At 59.4% G+C, this 20365-nt stretch overlaps 7 protein-coding genes and 1 non-coding gene across 8 annotated transcripts; 2 read left to right on the top strand and 6 right to left on the bottom strand.

Annotated features, from left to right (window-relative positions):
• Nucleotides 1-108: 108 nt before the first annotated feature.
• A1Q1_05900 (uncharacterized protein) lies at nucleotides 109-2352 on the bottom strand (the record flags this gene model as incomplete). The annotated part of the gene is made up of 6 exons (XM_014321109.1): nucleotides 109-678; nucleotides 723-1190; nucleotides 1316-1764; nucleotides 1815-1915; nucleotides 1968-2005; nucleotides 2089-2352. 6 exons carry the CDS (start codon nucleotides 2350-2352, stop codon nucleotides 109-111), a joined length of 1890 nt encoding a protein of 629 aa, XP_014176584.1.
• Nucleotides 2353-4480: 2128 nt separating this feature from the next.
• A1Q1_05899 (uncharacterized protein) lies at nucleotides 4481-5873 on the top strand (the record flags this gene model as incomplete). The annotated part of the gene is made up of 2 exons (XM_014321108.1): nucleotides 4481-4600; nucleotides 4656-5873. 2 exons carry the CDS (start codon nucleotides 4481-4483, stop codon nucleotides 5871-5873), a joined length of 1338 nt encoding a protein of 445 aa, XP_014176583.1.
• A 731-nt stretch (nucleotides 5874-6604) lies between these two features.
• Nucleotides 6605-8425, top strand: A1Q1_05898 (efflux protein; the record flags this gene model as incomplete). The annotated part of the gene is made up of 1 exon (XM_014321107.1): nucleotides 6605-8425. One exon carries the CDS (start codon nucleotides 6605-6607, stop codon nucleotides 8423-8425), a length of 1821 nt encoding a protein of 606 aa, XP_014176582.1.
• A 793-nt stretch (nucleotides 8426-9218) lies between these two features.
• On the bottom strand, nucleotides 9219-12824 carry A1Q1_05897 (uncharacterized protein; the record flags this gene model as incomplete). Its single annotated transcript, XM_014321106.1, has 1 exon — nucleotides 9219-12824. One exon carries the CDS (start codon nucleotides 12822-12824, stop codon nucleotides 9219-9221), a length of 3606 nt encoding a protein of 1201 aa, XP_014176581.1.
• A 1429-nt stretch (nucleotides 12825-14253) lies between these two features.
• Nucleotides 14254-15461, bottom strand: A1Q1_05896 (uncharacterized protein; the record flags this gene model as incomplete). Its single annotated transcript, XM_014321105.1, has 3 exons — nucleotides 14254-14719; nucleotides 15065-15146; nucleotides 15209-15461. The coding sequence occupies 3 exons, from the start codon at nucleotides 15459-15461 to the stop codon at nucleotides 14254-14256; spliced, it is 801 nt and encodes a 266-aa protein (XP_014176580.1).
• Nucleotides 15462-15861: 400 nt separating this feature from the next.
• Nucleotides 15862-15950, bottom strand: A1Q1_t437. Its single transcript has one exon. It is a non-coding gene; the product is annotated as a tRNA-Lys (tRNA).
• Nucleotides 15951-17885: 1935 nt separating this feature from the next.
• Nucleotides 17886-18317, bottom strand: A1Q1_05895 (uncharacterized protein; the record flags this gene model as incomplete). Its single annotated transcript, XM_014321104.1, has 2 exons — nucleotides 17886-18103; nucleotides 18185-18317. The coding sequence occupies 2 exons, from the start codon at nucleotides 18315-18317 to the stop codon at nucleotides 17886-17888; spliced, it is 351 nt and encodes a 116-aa protein (XP_014176579.1).
• A 1231-nt stretch (nucleotides 18318-19548) lies between these two features.
• Nucleotides 19549-20107, bottom strand: A1Q1_05894 (uncharacterized protein; the record flags this gene model as incomplete). Its single annotated transcript, XM_014321103.1, has 2 exons — nucleotides 19549-19755; nucleotides 19997-20107. The coding sequence occupies 2 exons, from the start codon at nucleotides 20105-20107 to the stop codon at nucleotides 19549-19551; spliced, it is 318 nt and encodes a 105-aa protein (XP_014176578.1).
• Between the last annotated feature and the right edge of the window lie 258 nt (nucleotides 20108-20365).

Genomic DNA, 20365 nt, shown 5'->3' with positions numbered 1-20365 from the left:
CAAGTTGGGCATTAAATGGGCATGCAGCGCAGTGTCCCGTCCATTACTTGTGTTACAAAGAGGTTACTTTTATGCGAAGGAGATGCCGACGTTCATCTGTTTATCAGTTTAGTCCGTAACGCCCAAACTCACCTCCTCGGCGACAGCGCGCCAGTCGACGTAGCGATCTCCCTCAGGGTCGCGCTTCCACACCTCGAGCATCAGATTGATGACGGTGAAGACGTTGCGGCACTGAACGCGCTCCGAAAATTTCGTGAAGATGCCCAAGATCTCGGCGCGCCCGCGCTCGTCCGAGATGTACAGCCCCGCAAGGAAGAGCGGGAACATCATTTGCGACTCGTTTGGCGTGTCGAGGATAAGACGCAGGTAATTCAGCAGTCGCCCGGCCAGCAGGCGGCACTGAATGTCGGAGCCCGCGGCACGCATCACCGCTGAGCGAAGGTAAAGCTCCGCAGAGAGCTGGTAGATCTGGAACGAGACGACAAGCAGCGACTTGTCGGTCCCGATGGGGAGCGGGTGAGAGAATAAACCGATCGGCGTATCGACTGCGCGTAATCGCGCAAGCAGTGGCTCGCACCGGGCCATGACCTCGGCGAGCTGAGCGTCGCGGGCGGGCGAGAGCGGTTGCTTTAGCAGCTGCGACACCTGGCCAGCGAGGACAGCGGTCTCAACGAGGAACTGGCGTCAGCTGAACATTACAGAATCACGCAGCTGGTACTTACCGGGAATACAACACGCGTCGCACCCATGTAGCAGTCCATTTCGAGGTCGCTCATGCCAAAGCCAAGGATGCGGTTGTAGAGTTCGACAGGGAAGTCGGGTGATGATGTGGTGGTAAGAGAAGCGAGGACATCGTGGTAGACACAATTGTAAGAGAGTGCCTGCCACGTCTGCGATTTTCTGAAGTCGGTCGTTTCCAGTGTTTTGGACAATAATCTTCGAATCATGGGCAGCCGCGAAGCCCACGCCTTGACGTCGCCCTTAACGATCTCGAGGCCGCCGACGATCATGAACGTCCACATGTACTCCTCCTTCTCGTCATCCGTTAGGTCGCGCTCAATGTCGAGCTGGTCCATCTGCAATATTGTTGTTTCGGTAGCAACACGAGCGACATCCTCATACGGGTGCCCAGTGTTTGCGCGTCGTGTGGCGGCCCACGCGATGAGGGCACACATCACCAACGGTGAGCGCTGCACCACGGGAAGCATCCCATTCACAACAGGGTTATGTCCGGGCCCTAACACCGATAGAACGTGGGAGAATGAATTAACCCAATACTGTGTGTCAGATGGTAACAGACGATAGCTTATCTCACGTCATAAAGCGCAGGCAGATGCTCCAGCACTGCCGCGGCCGTGACCATCTTGTTTGGCAGGAAATTGCTGTTGCCGGCCGACGAGTCAGAATGCTGGGCAGGGGTGGGCAGACTGTTTGGCGCTGACGACGACATGTTGTCCGAGGAAGGTCCCAGATCCAACTCTAGCGCATCCCCAAATAGGGGCCACGCCCACGACTGCCCGCTCTCGATATCTCCCAAGTTGGCAAGGAAGGCGTCGAGCGCCGAGTCGGTCAAGTCAGCCTCGTTGCCGTCTATCGACCCATCGCTCTTCCTTTGCCCGACAGAAGGGGGTGGTTGTGTCCAGTTGACAGGGGCATTTGGTGCGGAAGATGATGACGCGCCCGGAGTCTCCCAGGGAATGTGGTGTTGCGAGCCACCAGCGGACGTCGTACTCTGCACTGGGGAAAGGGAGGCGTCTTCCCTTGCTGTGCGTGTCAGTGAGAGATTCCCTCCTTTGGAAAACAGTGCCACTCACGGAGCTTTTTGGTGCGGCCATTTGGCTGGGGGCTAGGGACAAGTTCGCCTTTGGCATTGCGATAGAGCTTGGGGAAGACGCACGGTATGCCAAGTCGAGTGCTACAATGCAGTCAGCGACGATCGCACAAACGATGGAGAGTGAAGCACATACCATGATCCACATACTGGTCTGACGTTGTCGCATGCCTTCTGTAGGGTTGCATGTCAGAAACCGCATATCATTGAGGCCGGGTGAAGCAGCCGCCCGCACGGCCCACTTGGCGGGAACTTACTTTGCGCCTGCGGCAGGTGTAGCAGCCTGCGCGGCTCCGTTTCCGCTTGCTGGCCTGGGGCGACTCTGAGCCAGACTGATTGCTCGCCGGCATGGGGATGGGAACGCGGGGGTGGTGTGGATGCGCAAGAGGAGTTGGCTGGTAGTAATGTGGATGCGGCGAGCTCGAGGAGGCGTGGTATGGGTATGTATGGTGTTGCTGCTGGTACGAGCTAAGCGCGCTAGCGTCAGATAGGACGTAGGCGTGCTGCACAGCGATAGGCATGGGGGCGGTGTCGTAACGGCCCAGGGAATTCGCGTGGTAGATCTGCGGGGATTGCGGGGAAGGTATTTCGGCGGGCGACCGGACACTAGACCTGCGGAGGCTGGCAGAGGGCTTTTGTATCGTCGGTATGGCGTCGTTGTTTGTTGCGTCTGGGGTGTCGTGAGATGCGTACGTGAGAGTACGTGAGTGCGGAGGGGTTCGGAAGGCTACGGCAGATCTTGTTGCTGTGTCTTATCAACTTTAAACGCTCCGGCGGCTGTGGGTCCTTAAACGTTTTTCGACATGCATATCGGATTCCAACGGAACAACGTCGTCTCGCTGCTGACTTCAGCACCAACTCGCTCTCCCACTCGCTCAGCTACCCTCCGAGATCTTCAAAGACCCTTGGATCCCTGGCGAACAACCTTGCAAGTCGTCATGTCACCCATTCAGTTGCGTGTCACTGCGGGGACAGTGAGACAACCCACTCGTTATCTCGTCCTGAACGCAGCGGACGGTCGACATACCGAGTAACAACAAGGATCCGGATAGGAGGAGATAGCATTGCGGGATTTTCGTCAGACTAGTGAGATACGCGGCCATGATTGAGGACGTGACAGAAAAGCGTCCGCCAAGACCCCCTGGACAGGCTGGTTGCCGACGGTATCGGTCAGTACGCGACCGGTCGTGTGAGCTAAGCGCCCCTGCCCTCCAGGCCTCCACACCGCCCTCCACCGCTCTCCACTGTACACCGCAGGTCATGATTCTGGGTGCACGGCCAGGATAATCTTCGGTCTCGAATCACATTCCGCCATTCCTCAGGACTCGGCACGGCAACCCAGGATGCTAAACCTTTTGCGGGGCTGCGGATCACGGGTTCAGCCTCATTCTCTTGCCGGCGGGCGGTAAAACGTCGTCAGCCAGGTTAAACTACAAGGAGAAAACCGGTCATGTCTCTCCTGACCCCTCCTTGCACCTTCTTCCCGTCGTGGCGCCGTCTGGACGATCACCGAATCCGGGGTGAGTCTGGGCGCAGTGAGGCGCACACTCGGAGTGGGTGAACGAGGGCGACAAGGGGCATGCCGTGCCTGCCGGTCGTCTGCCGGTCACCTGCCGGACCTGAGTAGCAAGGGCACGGCCACAGCGATGACACGACGCTTGACAGCGAGGGCGCAACACCACTGAGGGATTTGTTGACAACACAACAGGCAACGAGCAGCAGGACATCAGGATCTCAGGATTAAAGCGTGACACCACAACATCGGTGAGCCGTGCCTAAGCCGTAGCTCGCACCGAGCACCCTCTTCTCTCGCTCGCAACCCTCGCTCGCACCAAAGAAAAAGCGCGCATCACCTCTATTCCGCATGCGATCCGCACCTGGAAACTCGGAGGTAGGCTACACGCTCTGCTAACTTTGTCCTTATTGGGCATTGTCGGCCCTCACCGCCGATCCCACTTGAGGCGAGGCCGCGACGGCGGTCCGACGCCACGTATTCATTCACTCGGCATGCAACAGTGGGTGAGTGGAGTGGAGTAGAGTGGGGAGGTGGAGGAGGTGATTAACTCGGGATGTCTCACTTGCATCGTCACGAACCAGAGTTGCACGACTTATTCTGACGGAATGTTGAGTGGCAGTGCAGGGAGGGATAGTCGATAACCGGGCTGTAGTCGTACTCGCTCTTTATAAGCAGCGAAGCATGGACGTTCCGACGGAGACACGACTGCGATAAGCCACGCGAGACACACGTTGAGACCCGACCCTTGTTGACTCAAAGTCTTATAAGTCTCATCGCAGCTGGAGTGCCGGTGTAGTTCGCAAGTACTGCAAGAACTCGAAGAGGACGACTCGAACACCGGAGGAAGCCGCGGCTGCCTTAAGTATGCCGCAGCGGTGACGGAATAGTCGATAAGCCACGTGAGATTAGACGCCTGCCACTGGCTGGTTATCTCGAGTCTAATCCTCGGGTTATCAATTCCGGCGATCAAGCGGAATCTGCCCGTTATCATCCATGTTCCGCCACGCATCTGTGCATGACATGCATGGAATGTTCGGTGCTACACGGTGTTCGGCACGGAGGTCCGAAGAACTTATAAAGCAAAGTTGACCCAAGAAGTCTGACCCGCTCACACAACTGACTGATTAACGACCATGACGGGCTCAGACTTTGTCTCACCCGACGAACTCCGGGCGCGCTTCTGCGCTGCCCTCTCGGCCATGTACCGCTCCGAGGTGCCGCTGTACGGCGACCTAGTGGAACTGGTTGACGATGTCAACTCGAAGTCCGGACAGACCCCCGAAGGTACGTTCACCCTTCCGTTCTTAGCTAATCCCTGACCGCCTCAAGGTCGAACGTCACGGCGCCATCCGCCTCGGCAAGCCAGACGAGCTGGCGATGATTGCCCGCCTTTTCGGTCTGTTCGGCATGCAGCCCGTGGGTTACTACGACCTCTCACCCTCAGGTGTGCCGGTTCACTCGACGGCGTTCCGGCCAGTCGACGCCGAGGCGCTCACCATCAACCCCTTCCGCGTCTTCACCTCTCTCCTCCTTCCCGAGCTCCTCGAGCCCGAGCTCCGCGCCGAGGTCGAGTCCGTCCTGGCCGAGAGGGATATTTTCCACCCTCGTGTTCGGGAAATCGTTGCCAAGGCCGAGGCCGAGGGTGGTGTCCGCCCTCAGGATGCGGAGGAGCTAGTCCAGAAGGCTCTGGAGACGTTCAAGTGGCACGACACTGCGCTCGTCACCCGCGAGACGTACGACAAGATGCACGCTGCGCACCCCCTCGTGGCCGACATTGCAGCCTTCCGTGGCCCGCACATCAACCACCTCACTCCGCGCGTACTCGACATCGACGCCGCCCAAACTGGCATGTCGGCGCGGGGCATCACGCCGAAGACCATCATCGAGGGACCGCCGAAGCGGGAGTGCGAGATCCTCCTCCGCCAAACCTCCTTCCAGGCCCTCACGGAGCCGATCACCTTCCCGCCTTCCAGTGGCGCGGGCACGCCTGCCTCTGCCGAGATGCGGAGGTCGATCAGTGGCAGCCACCGCGCCCGATTCGGCGAGATCGAGCAGCGCGGCTGCGCTCTGACCCGCAAAGGGCACGCCATGTACGTCAAGCTCATGTCGACCGTGCCTGCCGCCATGGACAATGAGGCGCACCAGCAGAACTTGGCCAAGGCCTTCGCCTCCTTCCCGGACACATACCGGGGAATGTTTGACGACGGGCTCGCATACTTCGAGTATGACCTTGTCTCCGCCCCGCCCAAGCCTTTGCCACTGCCTGAGCTCGTCGCCCGTGGACACGTCGCACTCAAGCCCGTCACGTACGAAGACTTCCTGCCCGCCAGTGCGGCGGGGATCTTCCAGTCCAACCTCGACGAGAGGGACCGGTCACGATCGCCCAGTCCCAACAGGGGAAGTGCATCCAAGACTGCGTTCCAGAAGATCCTCCCCGTCAAACTGCACGACAGCTTTGAGCTGTACGAGCGTATCCAGGAGAAGAGCTTGCGGGAACTTGAGAACGCTCTGGGTTTCGCGGTGTAGTGGCAATCGGGTTCTCCGAATGCGGCGACTTGGACCAGACGACGGGAAACGAAGGGAAACGAAGGGAGGGGGTGTTCAGCAGTAGATCAAATAGAAGGCAATGGGCCAGCAACGGCCCAAAGCAAAGTATAATGTACATATGTTTCGAAACCATTCCAATGTCCCCAGGCAGGCAGCTGTTGCTAAGGTAGCGTTGAGCATTCAGAAGGTGTTCCAAAAGCGTTCCGCCAAGACATCACGAGGATGTCCATCACTGTGCATCAGCGATGCCGGGCACGCCGGGTGTGCCGGGGTGTTTCCGAATTCGCCGCCCAATATTATCGGAAAATTCCCCGCCTGGGTGGTGCAGAGTGGTGGAGTGGACGCCGCAGATCGGCGTCGGCCGACGACCCAGGCCCTGTCCCTCCAGTCCCTTGCCGAGCGTAGCGGACCGTAGCGTCACAAGATTTCGTTAGCACACCATACGACCATACACCGCTCCGCTCGCCCGCTGCTTACGCTTTACGTTGCGTTGCATTGTGTGATTCTCTTCTTCTCTGTTTGTTCATTTGCTCTTCATTACTATCAATACCGTCGCTTGTTCTTACCTGTACTCACTCCGCTCTGCTTGTGGAAGTAAGGGACGAGACGTGCCGACTGGTCGACGGCGACCAACAAGACCACAACAAATCCGACCAACCAATCGACCCGACGATCATACCACGCGACCCGACCCTACGAACTACGTCGCGATGCAGGACGAGAAGGCGCCCCACGGGCGGCCGGGGTATGACGTTGTTCCGGAGCTGTCCTCGACGCAGCGTCTGGACCTGCACCCCGTGACGACGCGGCAGAGCATGGCATCGCAGAAGGACGTGCCGATGGCAGTGACGGCAGAGGGGGTGGGCACTACCCCGGAACTCGCACTCGAGGCCGGAGAAGCAGCCGACGGCACCCGGGACGTCGAGGCGGTCGTTGCTGAGCCCGAGTTCCCCGTCCTGTCGATCTGGCGCACGATGGCGATCGCGATGGTGACGACGTTTGCGATGGCGCTCTCGGGTGCGGGCAACATGTCGCTCTCGATTGCGCTGCCCGACATTCAGCGCGACCTGCACGTGATTGACTCGGAGCTGCACTGGATCAGCGCCGCTTTCGCACTGACGAACGGCTGCTTCCTCCTCCTCTCTGGACGACTGGCAGACGTCTACGGCCGCAAGACGTGCTTCGTGATCGGTGTCGCGTGGTATGCCATCTGGAACCTCGTCGGCGGGTTCATGCAGAACACGGCCGCCTTCGTCGCCACCCGTGCACTTGCCGGCATGGGGTCTGCTCTCTCCATCCCCAGCGCCATCGGTATCATCGCCTCTACGTTCACGGGGAGGACGAGGGCGAGTGCGTTTGCCTGCTTTTCGGCCGGAGGGCCCATCGGCGGCGGACTCGGCGTCACGATCGGAGGCCTGCTCACGGCTTACACCGAGCCCAAGTGGCGGGCGGCACTCTGGCTCTTCGCGGGCATGGCTGCCGGCGTCGCTATTGCGGGATACTTTGTCGTCCTACCTGACAGGCACCTGGACCCGGACCGCCGGATCGACTGGGTCGGTGCCGGTTTGGTCACCTGCGGCCTGGTACTGCTCATGTTCGGCATCTCGTCCGCCGAAGCTGCCCCGCAGGGATGGAAGACGCCCTACATCATCGCGGTCATTGTTGTCGCTGCCTTCCTGATCGCCTGCTTCTTCGGCTGGGAGCACTTTGTCGAGACGCGCACTTCCCGCCCGCCTCTCATGCGCCTCGCACTCTGGACACGCTCCAAGGGCAAGCTGGCCGCGACCTACTTCATCGGCGGGATCAGCTGGATGGGCTTCACGACCTTCTTCTACAACACGACGCTCTTCTTCCAGAACGTCCAGGGCGCGAGCGTCATCACCGCCATGCTCCGTTTCCTCCCGTCCACCATAAGTGGACTCATCTGCAACGTTGTGGTCGCCAAGATCGTCCACATTGTGCCGGGCCAGCTCCTCATCTGCTTCGGCTTGGCCGCGACCGGCGTCGCCAACATCTTCTTCGCCATCTCGCCCGCAGACGAGATGTACTGGAAGCTCCCCTTCAACGCGATGTGGCTGGCAGTACTGGGTGCCGACTTCCTGATCTCCGTGGGGTCTATCTTCGTCTCGACCCTGGCTCTGCCAGAGGAACAGTCGGTCGCCGGCGCGCTCTTCCAGACAATGGTGCAGCTCGGCGGTGCTCTGGGACTCGCATTCGTCAATGTCGTCCAGACCAGCATCAGCATGAAGGAGACCGCAAAGGGCGTGGACCACAAGACGGCCCTCCTGCACGGCCTGCACGGGGCGTTCTACTTCGCCGCAGGTGCGAGCTTCACGGCCATGCTTATCGCGCTCGTCATGCTGCGCGGCATGGGCGCCTACGGCGCCAAGAAGAAGACGAGCATCAACTCGACCGACTCAAGCGCATCGGAGGAGACGAGAGTCGACCGCCTGCCGGAAACGGTCCTCGTCGAGAAGGTCGAGAAGGCGCCGCTTGAGACACCTGCATCGGAATTAGGGGCGCAGAAGTGATCTCGTCCGCGTCCCAGCGCATCATTATCATGACTTGTTTTCCATCAGAACTTGTTATCTCCAGGGCATAGATCTTAGGGCTTAAGGCTACATCAGCAGTAGCTACATATAGACGTTTTAATCCATGTATCGGGTATCCAGCTACAGCACGGGGTCGTTACTTATTCTGGCCCTGGTCGGCCTTGGGAGGCGGGTACAAGGGAGGGTATGGAAGCGCCCTCGCCGAGGTATCGGCACGGTAGCGCTGGCAGTACTGGCACACCTGGAAGAAGGCCTTCTGCTTGAAAGCGCAGGGCGCTGGTGTCAGCACTGAGCCGGCAAGGACTCACCGTAGGCGTTCTCGCCGGCTTTGTTGCCACAGCAGAGGCCGTAGGAGTGCAGTGTCATGGTGTCGGAGGCGATGGTGATGGAGATAAGAAGAACATGGTGACACGGTGATGGTGACTGGCCCCATGGTGACGGCCGTTGTCGCAGACGTGCGAGGCCGTGGGATCCGACACACCATGTGATGTACTGGGGCGATGCGGCAGACTGGGCGGCACTTCCATAACTAAGGTGATGGGTCGCTGCCGAGGTCCGGAGGTGCAGGAGTGCGGAGGTGCACCAGTACGACGCTGAGCCTGTGTGAGTGACAGTGTGAGGTGCGCACAGTGTCTCAGAAGCTGGAATGCAATTGTGTGCATACAACGAATGGGGCGTACGGGAGTGTCTCTCTGTGTGATGAACATGCTACCAATGTGAGAATGGCACAGCAAAAGTAATGTACAATGTCGGACGATCACAATCATGATCGTCAAGCAGGAACGGAATGGCGGGGGCGTTTCTTCTCCTTCTTCTTGGGGTGTGGGGGAATGTCGATCCCACTCAGGCGCATGCGCGTAGAAGAGGTTTGCGGCTTCACGCTCTTCTTGACAGCGTTCTTAACAGGAAGGGTCTTGATGGACTTGATACGAACCTCAATACGAGGCGACGGCATCGTCGACTGAGTCGTCAGGATCTCCTCCGTCTCCTCAGCGTCCTTCTCGATGTCGGCAGGAGGCGAGTTATGCGCTGCCCAACTTGGTCCTGAACGCGCCGCTCTGTCGCCGGTGGTGACAGTGGCAACGGCCGGCACGTTGGGGGAGGCGACACGCGAGGCGGGCTCGTCGCTGTCGGCCACAGAGAAGGCAGGTGTGCGCGTCAAGACACGTCTACGAGGGCTGACGTGCTCGGGGACGGGTGATTCACCACGCGCAGACATGGAGCGCTCAGCTTCAGCTTCCCAGCGCCGGTCCCTCGATGTCTTTCTCGCAGTCTGCTTCGACCCCTTTGCGATCTCCTTCTCGGACTTCTTTGCACTCTTCTTGGCCTTCTTCTTGGGTCGGTAGTCTCCGCCCTCAACTGGGCCGTCAGGCGAGTCACTGTGCTCCTCACGATATTGGCGGCGCTTCATGAGAAGATCGACGGTGTCCTTTGACAGACGCTTGCCAGTGGGGCGGGACTCCTCCTCAGTCACAGAATCATCCGGGTCACGGATTCGGGATGTACGTGGGCGCTTGACGCGCGACGGCGTTGCGTCCTCGTCGACACTGTTCGGGATGAGGTCCTTACGTTGCGACGAACGGGTACTGGGCTCTGGCCAGCCCTCCTCATCCTCGGCGACATCCTCGATACCCGAGGTGGCGAGATGCGAATGAGAGGCAAGGAGCTTCTGTCTCGAGCTCGCGCTCACACGAGTCAGCCCCTCCTCATCCTCGACCTCGAAGGCCTCCGCTTCAGATGTCGTCGCTGGACCCCTGCGCTTGCCCTTGGCACGTTCCCTGACGCTCGCGAGCTCGGCGTCGCTGCTCTCATCGTCCAAGGCGCCAGCTGCAGGCGACGACAAGGGCGAAGTCAAATCAGGGCCGGGCGCAAACGTGGGCCCGCCCTCCTCATCGACAGAGACATCCTTGGGTGGCTCCCTGTCCTCCGGGTCTGATGCTGTGTCGGACTCGGACCTGCAGGGGCGCTTGGCGGGGCGCTCGATATCGGAAGGGGACTCGGTTGACTTGGACGCCTGCGGAAGCCGCAGACCGCCGGCGAGCCGACAGGACGTCGCATGCTTCCGGATAGCACCCTCCGTGACACCGTGCATCTTGCCGCACTTGCACACCATCCATGAATCGGCAGTGATGTCTCCTGGGCGCAAGACTTCACCTGCATGAACGTCCTTCACGTGGTTGTAAAGCCACCTGACGGTTGTCCGGCAAATGTTGCAGGTGCCGCCTCGAGCGTCGTTTGGCGGAGCGACAGTACTGGGAGAGGCAACGGCGGCTGCGACAGGAAGGCGAGTGGGTGCAGGGGGAGGAGCCGGGCGCCCCGCGTACTTGCATGTTCTGTTGTGGATCTCCACCGCACGCTCAGTCAAGCCCCTGGTCTTGCCGCAGCGGCAGATCACAAGCGTATCGCAGGTGATATCGCCAGGTCGAAGGCGCCTGTTGCTATGGCTCTTGAATACGTGCATGTACAGGTCGGTGCAATGGCGATCGCAGATGTTGCAGGTCCCGGGGTACTTCTTGTTCCCGCTGGGGTACCTAATTACGACGTCGGCCGGAGGATCTGCACCCCGCTCTGCTTCAGTTTCCGGCGCTGAGTCTGGTGAGGAATCCTTCCCCGCGGCGTAGGGGCACCCGCGGGCGTCGTGCATTCTCAAGCCCACCTCGGTCAGAGCTTTTGGTTTCCCACAGCGGCAGATCTGCATTGTGTCGCAGGTGATGTGCTTGGGCTTGAGACGGCGGTTGGAGTAGTTCCTGAGATGCTGATAAACGTCGTTCACCTCGCGCTTGCAGATGTTACAGCGGCCGAAGTGCTTGTCGGGCGCTGTCTGCAAGACCGCAGGTCGGCGAGGCTCGACCGGTTTCGGGTGTGCGGAGACAGGCGATCTCGAGTCAGGACCGCCGTACGGGCAGAACTTGTCGTGCATAATCTGCGCCATTTTTGTGAGGCCACGGATCTTGCCACAACGACAGACCTCAAAGTGCTCAGCCGTGACATCTCCGGGCACGAGATGGCGGCCCTGTTGGTTATGCTCGCGCATATGCCAGTACAGGTCGTCCATGTGCTTGTTGCAGATGTTGCAGGTGCCGGACCGCCTCCTGTTTCCGCTGGCGTTTCTGTGAACAGCGCCGCCGCCCCCAGCGCCGTCGTCCCCGGTGGTGCCGGCCCCTGGCGCTGGCACGTCATATAGCGCCCTGCGCCTTGCCTCGAGTCCCGAGACAGCGTCTCGCTTTCGCGCGGCCTCGCTGAGCGTACACGTGAGCTCGCGATGGCGTGTGAGACCTCGGAGGGTGCAGACCCGCCCGCAAGGACAAGCAAAGAGCTTCTTGCTCGTAAAGTCGTCCTCGCTGATGTGCATTTGGTCGTGCACCTTGTTCATGTGCATGTAGAGTTCCTTGGGCGTGCCGTATACCTTCATGCACATACTGCAGTACTCGTCCACCTTCTTAGCGGCTCGTGCCGAAGTAGCAGGCTGTGAGTGCACGGAGGGCGTGAGACCGGGGCGCCTGCGCCCACTGTCTTCCTCGTCGCTGCTATCGACCAGGTTGATAACCTCGGGGCCATCGCTGGCGGCGCCCGCGTCGTCGACAGCGGCGGCATTGACGTCATAATCGTACTCGTCCCGGTTGAAGAGGTCGCTGTCGTCCGAGAAGTCGTCTACGGCCCCCGGTGGCGAAGCCCGGCGACGCCCCGTACTCGCAGAGCGCCCGGGCGCACGATGTAAGGCCCTCTTGTTTAGGGCTCGTCGGCGGCGGGCACTAGGGTTGGCGTCGGTGTCCTCAGCGGAAGATTCGGAGCCGCTCGTGAAGCTGCTGCTGCTACTGCTGTCGGTGCCGCCGCCGTGAGCCTCGCGCTCGTCGCCGGACGGTGTGTATGTCGAGGCCTCGCTGGGCGTACGCTTCGGCTGGCTGCCGTACGCGTCGTCAAGCAGGACATAGGCGGCGGTGCGCGAGTACTGGGTGGGATCGCGGGTCCGGAGGTCGTGGAGGGCTTGTTCTCGCCGTCGTTCTTGTTCCAGCGGCAACTCACGAGCAGTTACAGTCTCGATGGCCTCGCGCTCACGTTTACGAAGGAGCGCGTTGGCGTGCGAATATTGCCTTCTCCAGTCGGCGGTGCGGGGTGACGGGAGCTCAACGACGACCTTGCTCGGGGGAGGAACCTCGCGGGGCGGCGGAGTCGCGTCGTCGCGATATTTCAACCGGCACAACGGCGTCGCATCTTGATGCTTTCGAAGGTCGAGAACGCTGGCGACGTGTCCACAAGGGCAGCGGGCGCCGCGCGGAAAGAATGAGTGGGTAGAGTGCGTTTGCGCGAAATGAGACGAGAGGAATTTCGTATTTTGGCCGCAGAGGAGGCAGGTGCCAGGGACCTGCACCTGGACCATCCTGGGCAGTGGAGGAGTGGAATGTGGTGGTGATGGGATGGATTTTGATGGGGAACAAGACTGTGGGAATTGGTGGGCAATGGGGGTGCTGAGCTGGAGGGGTCCACAATGGCTGACAATAGTGGACAGCCCCATGCATGCATGTCTACTGGGCTGACCCCATGACTGGTGGAAGACAGGACAGGTCAGGTGACTGTGACTGATGAGATCATATGTGACATTTGATAAGCGCATTTTAATGCTCTGTAAAATCAGGAGGGACATTTGAGGGACAATCATGTTCCCAGCTTTCCCTGCTGGGCTTCCCAGATTTCCCAGGTGGGAACAGGTGGGAAAATGGGACATGTAGAGGGACAACCCAGGGACATGGGAGACAGTGACAGCTCCTGACTGTGACAAAATGTCACAGCAGAATTGTGACATGTCCACAGGTGTCCACAGCGGGCTTATAATAGGCACTGCGCGTGAGTGGACACTTTGTGACACGGCTCAAAGTGTCACACAAAGGCTAGTTCTCGCGGCCGCAACTCTTTTGTTCGCCGATACGCACCTTAAACGTCTCAACATCCACCGCTTCACGTCCAATACATCGCGCACCCCTCTCACGGCAGCTGTTTGATGTCCACTCTGCTAATGCGGTCGCATGCACACCGCGCATCAGACAACTCCGCGTGTCCCTCGCGTCGTGTCCCTCATGTCTCTCGTGTCCCTCGTGTCCCTCGTGTCCCTCATGTCCCTCGCGTCCCTCCCGTCCCTCGCACGATCGCAAGCACCACGCCCCGTGCCGTGCCCATGTTCGCGACAAATCCAACCTCTGTAATGTCTCATTCCCACCGTACCAGCTCCATGCTGGTACCGACGGCGGCTACAGCGAACGGCGCCGCCTTCTTGGCACCTGCGGCGGTCGAAAGTAGACGGTTGACGGAGCCGACCGCTTCCCGTCGGAGACAGGGCCGGTTTCCAACTCACAACAGTTCATTCTACCGTTCTACAACAAAGCTACAACAAAGCTAAGCATCGCAGCACGGCTGCGTGCTGGTACAACTTGCGCGCACATCCTCGCCTCCGAGCAATCTGCACCATTGCCCTACTCAGAGTGTTCGGTGCAGTCGACGAGCTTGCGCGTGGCTGTCTCTCGGTGTCGATCACGACCGTCCCCGATCCAGGCCCTGCACCCATTCCCGGCACCGAGAAGAGTGAGACAGCTCAGGCGATCGTGCATCCCATCCCACCGCTCTCGGGCTGGGGCGGCGGCTTGCCGCAGTAGGTGCATGCCCACTCGAACGTCGTCTGGCTCGCGCGAGCGTAGAAACAGTGGTCTGGCCGTTAGCTCTTGTCTCATCGTGATGTCTCTCGTTCCTGCCAAGCTCGGTTGGGCTCGACTGGACTACGCCGCGCTCTTGGGGACCTCGCCCCGGAATCGGGAGTACTACTCACTGAGGGCGTTCTTGTCGGGGTACGCCGAGCAGCGCGGCAATTCTGCACCGGCACCGGAACGCAGCCCGCGCGGGCTGAGCGGCGCGTCCGAGTCGTCGGCCGTCGTGACGGAGAACGCACGGCGAGGTGGGAGACGAGTGGCGGGCTTGGCCGGCGAGCGCGTCTTCATGCTACGCACGCTGCGGACGCCGCCTTCCTTCACGGGTCTAGAGCCGCTGGCGCCGTTCGAGCCGCTGGAACCGCTAGAACCACCGGTGGAACTCATGCTGTCGAATGACGAGAAAGAGAACGTCGACGAGGCGTACGAGTAGGTTGATGATGTCGAGTACAGTCGTCGCTGTCGTCCCGACATCATGCTGGGCAATGCTGAGGTTGAGAGATGCTGCTGATGGACGAGAGTTGAAGAGATGAGCACTGATGAACATGGTCTGGGGTAGATGGGTTCATGAGAGCGGGCGCTGATGCCAGGGGTCCGGGCAACTGGACATTGATGGACTGGGGCGGGCACTGACGCTGCAGGCACTGACGCGGCGGGCACTGATCACGGTGGACAAAGCTGACATCACTTGGCGACACTGTGCGCTGCGCTCAGCTGGGTCGGGGCCTTCCTTTCGCTGTGTGACAGATGTGGAAGGTGATGAACAATCGCATCTACACTCCTCCGATACATACAATCGACTGTCCATCGGCGCCTGACGCTGTCGTCCGGTGGGTATCTGCACGGCGGCGTGCTCCCATATGCACACATGAGGGTTGAGTTTGCATGCCGAGCAGAAACTGGCATGCCGCACAGAAAGACGCACAGAGACTGGCATGCCACGCGTTCCCGCGTCATCACGGCGACTCTGGCACTGCGCAGTACTTGCAAACCAACCTCGTCGTCCACTGTACGCCGATGAGCTGGCAGTATTCTGTCCCCTCAGCTTCACCCAGTGGGTGGCACTCACTTGCAGAACTAAGGCGCGGGTATGCCGCACATCGCCGTCGATCTTTTTTGGCTCCTGTCGGCGTACTTGGTGTTGACGGCGTCGTTGGCGTGGCCGGTGTGCCTGGCGTCGTTGGCGTCGAAGGTCCGGTTCGCGGGGTAATCAGCGGGATGTTGTTCGCCCGCCGCTGCGCTGCTCGTACCAGCGCACTCGGCTTGTCCCACTTGAAGATCTGCCCGGGTCCGGCTTGCGCGGCCTTGTCTGCTGTTGGCATGGTGAATGCGATGGGGGAGGGAGGCAAAAGTGCGACTGGGCGACGTGACATGAGCTCGGTTCTTATCCCCCGGGCACTGGCCGCTGGCCGCATAGCCGGGACTCGAGGCTCGGACGATCAACACTGGACGTACGTGCACACTACCTCGGGCGCGCAACCTACGGGCGGCCTACGGGTGATGGGCTGCATGGCTGACTGAGATGAGGCAATATGCGGCATGGAACACGGCCCTTCAGCGCCCCATCCCCTGCGGCCCTCGACGCCCAACGCCCGGACCTCAACACCTCCACCTCCACTTTCCAACTGCATCACACCAACACGTTCCATTGACGACCTTAGCTTTACCTTTGCTCTTCTGATCAAAACGAGAAGCAAACGACGCTGCAGAAGCGAAAAAGGAAGCCTCGTATGGGGCTCGAACCCATGACTGTGTGATCAATCGGCTCTAAGCGTAAGAGTCACACTATCTACCGACTGATATAACGAGGCAATGCTCGAAAGCTGATGGCTGCGGAGAATCCGGCAGGGCTTTGACGGCTGCTGATCTATCTCATCTTTCTTCTGACGCATGTTTTGGCGCCTTACAGATTATGATAACGAGTGCTGCTGGGAGTGGTGGCATAGGGAAGGCGGAGGTGCCTCAGGGTCTCGAGGATAGCGAGTGATTTGACTGGTTCGTCGGGCACGAGCATAATGTAGCCAGGCTTCGGCAACATGGTAGTAGCGCTTCAGGCCGACAGAAGCGGTAGCCAGACGTTTCTGACTGGGACTAATGAGCTGAACGTGTAGCTACGGCAGCTACAGCGATTTACGAGGGGAAGTGCTCAGACGCAACCCGAATTTCCTACATATTTGTGGCTATTTCATTCTAAGATCATTTTCACATGCCACCCTCCTGTCAGCGGCCCCCCCCCCCACCCCGGTAACCCTACGAGGCCCTACTTGCGAGACCAGCGAAGACCGCGGTGCTCCCAAAGACATCCACAGTAGATACAGTGCCTCTCGCCATGGTGCCACTCGAACCAGCACTTGCCTGCCGTCAGTTGGGCTGAGAGGAAAGAGCTCACGGCGACCGTTACGGGACCTGGAGCACACAAGGTGCGCCGAGTACCCCAGGCCGTGCATCTTGGCGCACTGGCGGTTCTTGTATCCGGAGATCATGTCGCAGCGTTGCAGGCTGGCGGTGGTGGCGGACATAATAGAATGGTATTGGCGAAAACTAAACTGTAGGATAGAGGAAGGGGTGCTGGAATCGGTAAACAGGACCGGGTTAAGTGGTCAAAAAGTCGGAGAGGAGCGGCCGGCGTCGAAAGACCTGTTGCATGCAGAAAGGCAGATGAAGAGCTGCTAATTGTATTGCTCTAAGCATCTCTCTCACTGCGTTGGTGATGGACATGGCTGGACAGCTGCCAGCAGTGTAGGTAGTGATGCACGTAGTGGTGAGCAGATATGCCACAACTGCCACTCAGGGCCAGCGACCAGTGTACTACACTCCGAACCAGGGTCCTCCGTAACCTGTCAAGCTTTCTGACTTTCCAATCCGCCATGCGAGCATCCTAACCCAGCCGAACAAGACATGGCCTGCGGGCCCGTGCCTGTCCCCCGCGGGTGGCGGCGGTGGTACTTCCGTGGCTGCTTCGTTTTCGGGGGCTTGAGGCTGTGCGCTCGTCGTCGGGAAACGCAGTTACTTCTGCTCCTCGGCAGTCCGTCAACGTCACCACTGAGAAATCACCGCTGCTGAGACTTCTTGTAAGAAGCAAACTCGAGAAGCATGGACTTTTGCTCAGTGATAAAGTCGGCGTCACTCCTGAAGAGTGAGCTCCGATGACAGCGGAGTGCTCGGAGCCGGAGCTGCCATGCTTCTCTTCCTTCGAACGAACACGACTTAAATCGGTTATAAACGTGTACCTGGGGGTGAGTGGTGCTGGACCCCTCATCGTTTGAACGTTGAGGACCCGGGAACCTTGGGGACAAGGTGGCTCAAGGGTTGCGTGCACAGGAATGGTGACCTGTGCACGACACAGAACAATAGACGCCACGCGATCGTCTGGCCCAGCGTTGTTGCACAGCAGTCTAAACCCAGAACACTCAGGCTGTGTTTCGGAGTGCTAGGGCGCCCTGGCCGACTGATGGGTGTGCGTCAGCGTGTCAGTTTGTCTGAGTGATGGCCACCCATCTGTCATCAGGAACGTCAGTGCCGCCTGCTGCCTGCCGTGAGGGCGGTGATCGCGGACATGAGTTGCATAAAAGAGGTCGTTACTTGGGCCGTCTGGGACGGTGTGCGATACAGCGGTTCTAGAAAGGATACAGCACGGCGTGTGTTTGAGTGCGTGAGTAGTATACACAGATCGTCGGTCATTGCTCTGGTCGTGAGGGCGTCAAGGGTCTGGAAGGTCGGAGGCGAAGGTGATCGATGATGCTCGCTCACTCGGAGGGGAGGAAGCGGTCACAGTACTTGCACCCCATGAGCTCCTCGTTTTGCTTGGGGTAGTCGCCGTACATCGAGTAGTAGAGGCCGCTCTGGGAGATGCAGAAGGGGTAGCTGCCCACATTGTAGACGCGGGCGAACTCAGTGGATCCGGAGCCGAAGAGGTTGTATGAGAGCTTCCACCTGCCGTCCCACTCGACGAAGTCGCAGGGCACTGGAGTCAGTAACATGGCAACAGGGCAGGCACACGGGTGGCAACAGTCAGTCGATCATGTAGGGCGGAACGGTCACTCACTGCCATGGTTCTCGCCATTCGCATTTCCGGGGCAGATGTACGTGGGCGTCGCAGGGGGCGAGGGCGGGGAGGGGGGCGTCCAGCAGAACCACATCGTTGGACCAGGGTGGAAGTGGAAGTGTGGCCAGGTCATGTCGTGTGTGTGATGGGTAAAAGTTGAGTGTGACGGAGAAACTGTGCGAGGACTGTATTATATAGAGAGACGCGAGATGATGGGGACAACGACGGGCTGGGGTAGGAGTCACCCCGCTCGAAACCCAGTCACCTTATGACGCTGCTAGTACGCCAACCGCAGTTCCCCGCATTGCGATGCACAGCTGGGAGGGGGAGTGAGCAGAGTTAGCAGAGATTGTCGCTGTGTGGGTGGAGGTGTATCGTTTGCCAGCCAGGTACAGCTTGTGATTCCAGCGTACCTGTTTCATTTTGTCCAGTCATCCCAGCCTTGTTCCCCTCATCTTGCTTCCAGGTGCTTCGAGCCCCATTCTTCTCTCACGCTTTGTGCTGCCTATTCTGGCATCTTTGCCGAGCACTGCCGCGATGCGCAAGGCCCAAGCCACGCAAATCTTATCGACAGTCGAGCCCGCTGGCGTTGCTCCTGGCTTGTCGGCAAGGTTGAGTGGCGTCGCCTGTCACCCCTGCAATGGCGTTGAGGGAGGTGAGTAGCAGGTACACGGTGGCAAATCGCGATGGGAGATGGGCGACGGGATTTGTGATCCAGCGCTGACATGTACCGAGCTTCGACCAGAGCGAGCCAAGCAGTAGAAATTGTCTTCCTTTCTCCGACACCAACGGCGAGAAGCAACGTAGCTGCTGCAAGTCGAACCAGGCCGTATCGACTATCGGCACTAGGGCGAATTTGATGTGTCGGAGGGTTAAGAAGTGGTCGGAAGGCATTAGAAGCTGTGAGTACAGTGGAGTGGGATGTTGTCGTACAGCAACAGTGGTGCACGCACGGGCCTCACAGTGCCCCGTGCCTCGTGTCAGTGACGTTCTTCTTGGGTCGTCTCGGCTGTCGCTCCTCTGGCGTCGGAAGGCTTTGTGTGTTCATCCCGGTGACCCGGGGCCGCTGTAGTCCGGGGCCCAAGCTCACAGAAGCATTTCTGCATACTGAACGATTCGTCGAAGTCGAAGCGTCGAAGCGTGAAAGTGATCGCGAGGAAGGAGGAAAGAGCAAGGAAGAGCACGTCGGCCTTGCTCAGAGTCATCACTCACGTTCAGGGGGTGACGTGAATATCAGTCACGCATGGAGGATTGGACGAGGAAGACACCGTCGCCCTGCACGCAGAGGGCGATCAGCCATGGCGCCCTCAGTCGGGATCAATCGGGGCTGGCCCCGAAGCCCCACACACGCTCATTGCAGTGAGTTACTTCCCAGACTTTTGGGTGATTCCCCGATCTGCACTCAGTGGTTTCTGTGGGGTAAGGCCTTCCAGCTGAGATGGTGTGTCTGTGCCGAACGCTGGGGCTTCGGGTGAACCACTGCGAAACTGGTCAGAAGGAGAGTCAACCGCGACATGACGTGATACTCGATCAAAGTGCTTGAACATGGTTCTGGAGACGCCAGCTTGGTTCTGGAGACGCCAGCTTACCAGTCGATACCTGAACCATCAGGATATCGCGATCCGGTCACCCTTTTTGATTCCCCAATAATCAAGCCAGAGCGAAAGTCTGGATTTGAGTTTGCCGTGCCGATTCCCGACCGCTGGAATCAATTGCCCAAGGCAGAACCAACCCAAGGCACTCGGCACGGCATAGACGGCACGACCTATTTACATCCGAGCTTCACCCGGACGTGCCGTCCGGCGAACTCACGTCCTTGATACGAGAGCGGAATGCGGGGTCGGACGTGTCCGGTCCTTCATCCAGTCTCTCCGCACGGCCATTTTCCTCTACCCCAGCCTCTGTCCCCAGCGAACGGTCCATACGTCCGAACACCCCAGTGCGTGCTGCCACGGCATTTTCGCCGCGCGGGGTCGGCCATCTGCTGCATCTGTGCACCGGCGACTTACTCGTAGAGCACTAATGTGCGGCAAAGGGCGGTCATCGGATTATCTTTCGGCTATGGTTGATGATACAAAGCTGGGCAGGGTTCAAACGTCAAGAACGCATGAGGCTGCATGCGGAGTTCGATGGTCGGTGTCCAATGACCCCAAGCCCGCAGCTTGTATTCCAATGACCCCA

Source organism: Trichosporon asahii (genome assembly GCF_000293215.1).
Source record: "Trichosporon asahii var. asahii CBS 2479 unplaced genomic scaffold scaffold00075, whole genome shotgun sequence".
Taxonomy (NCBI): Eukaryota; Fungi; Basidiomycota; class Tremellomycetes; order Trichosporonales; family Trichosporonaceae; genus Trichosporon; species Trichosporon asahii.
This window is presented reverse-complemented; position numbering and strand designations above follow the sequence as displayed.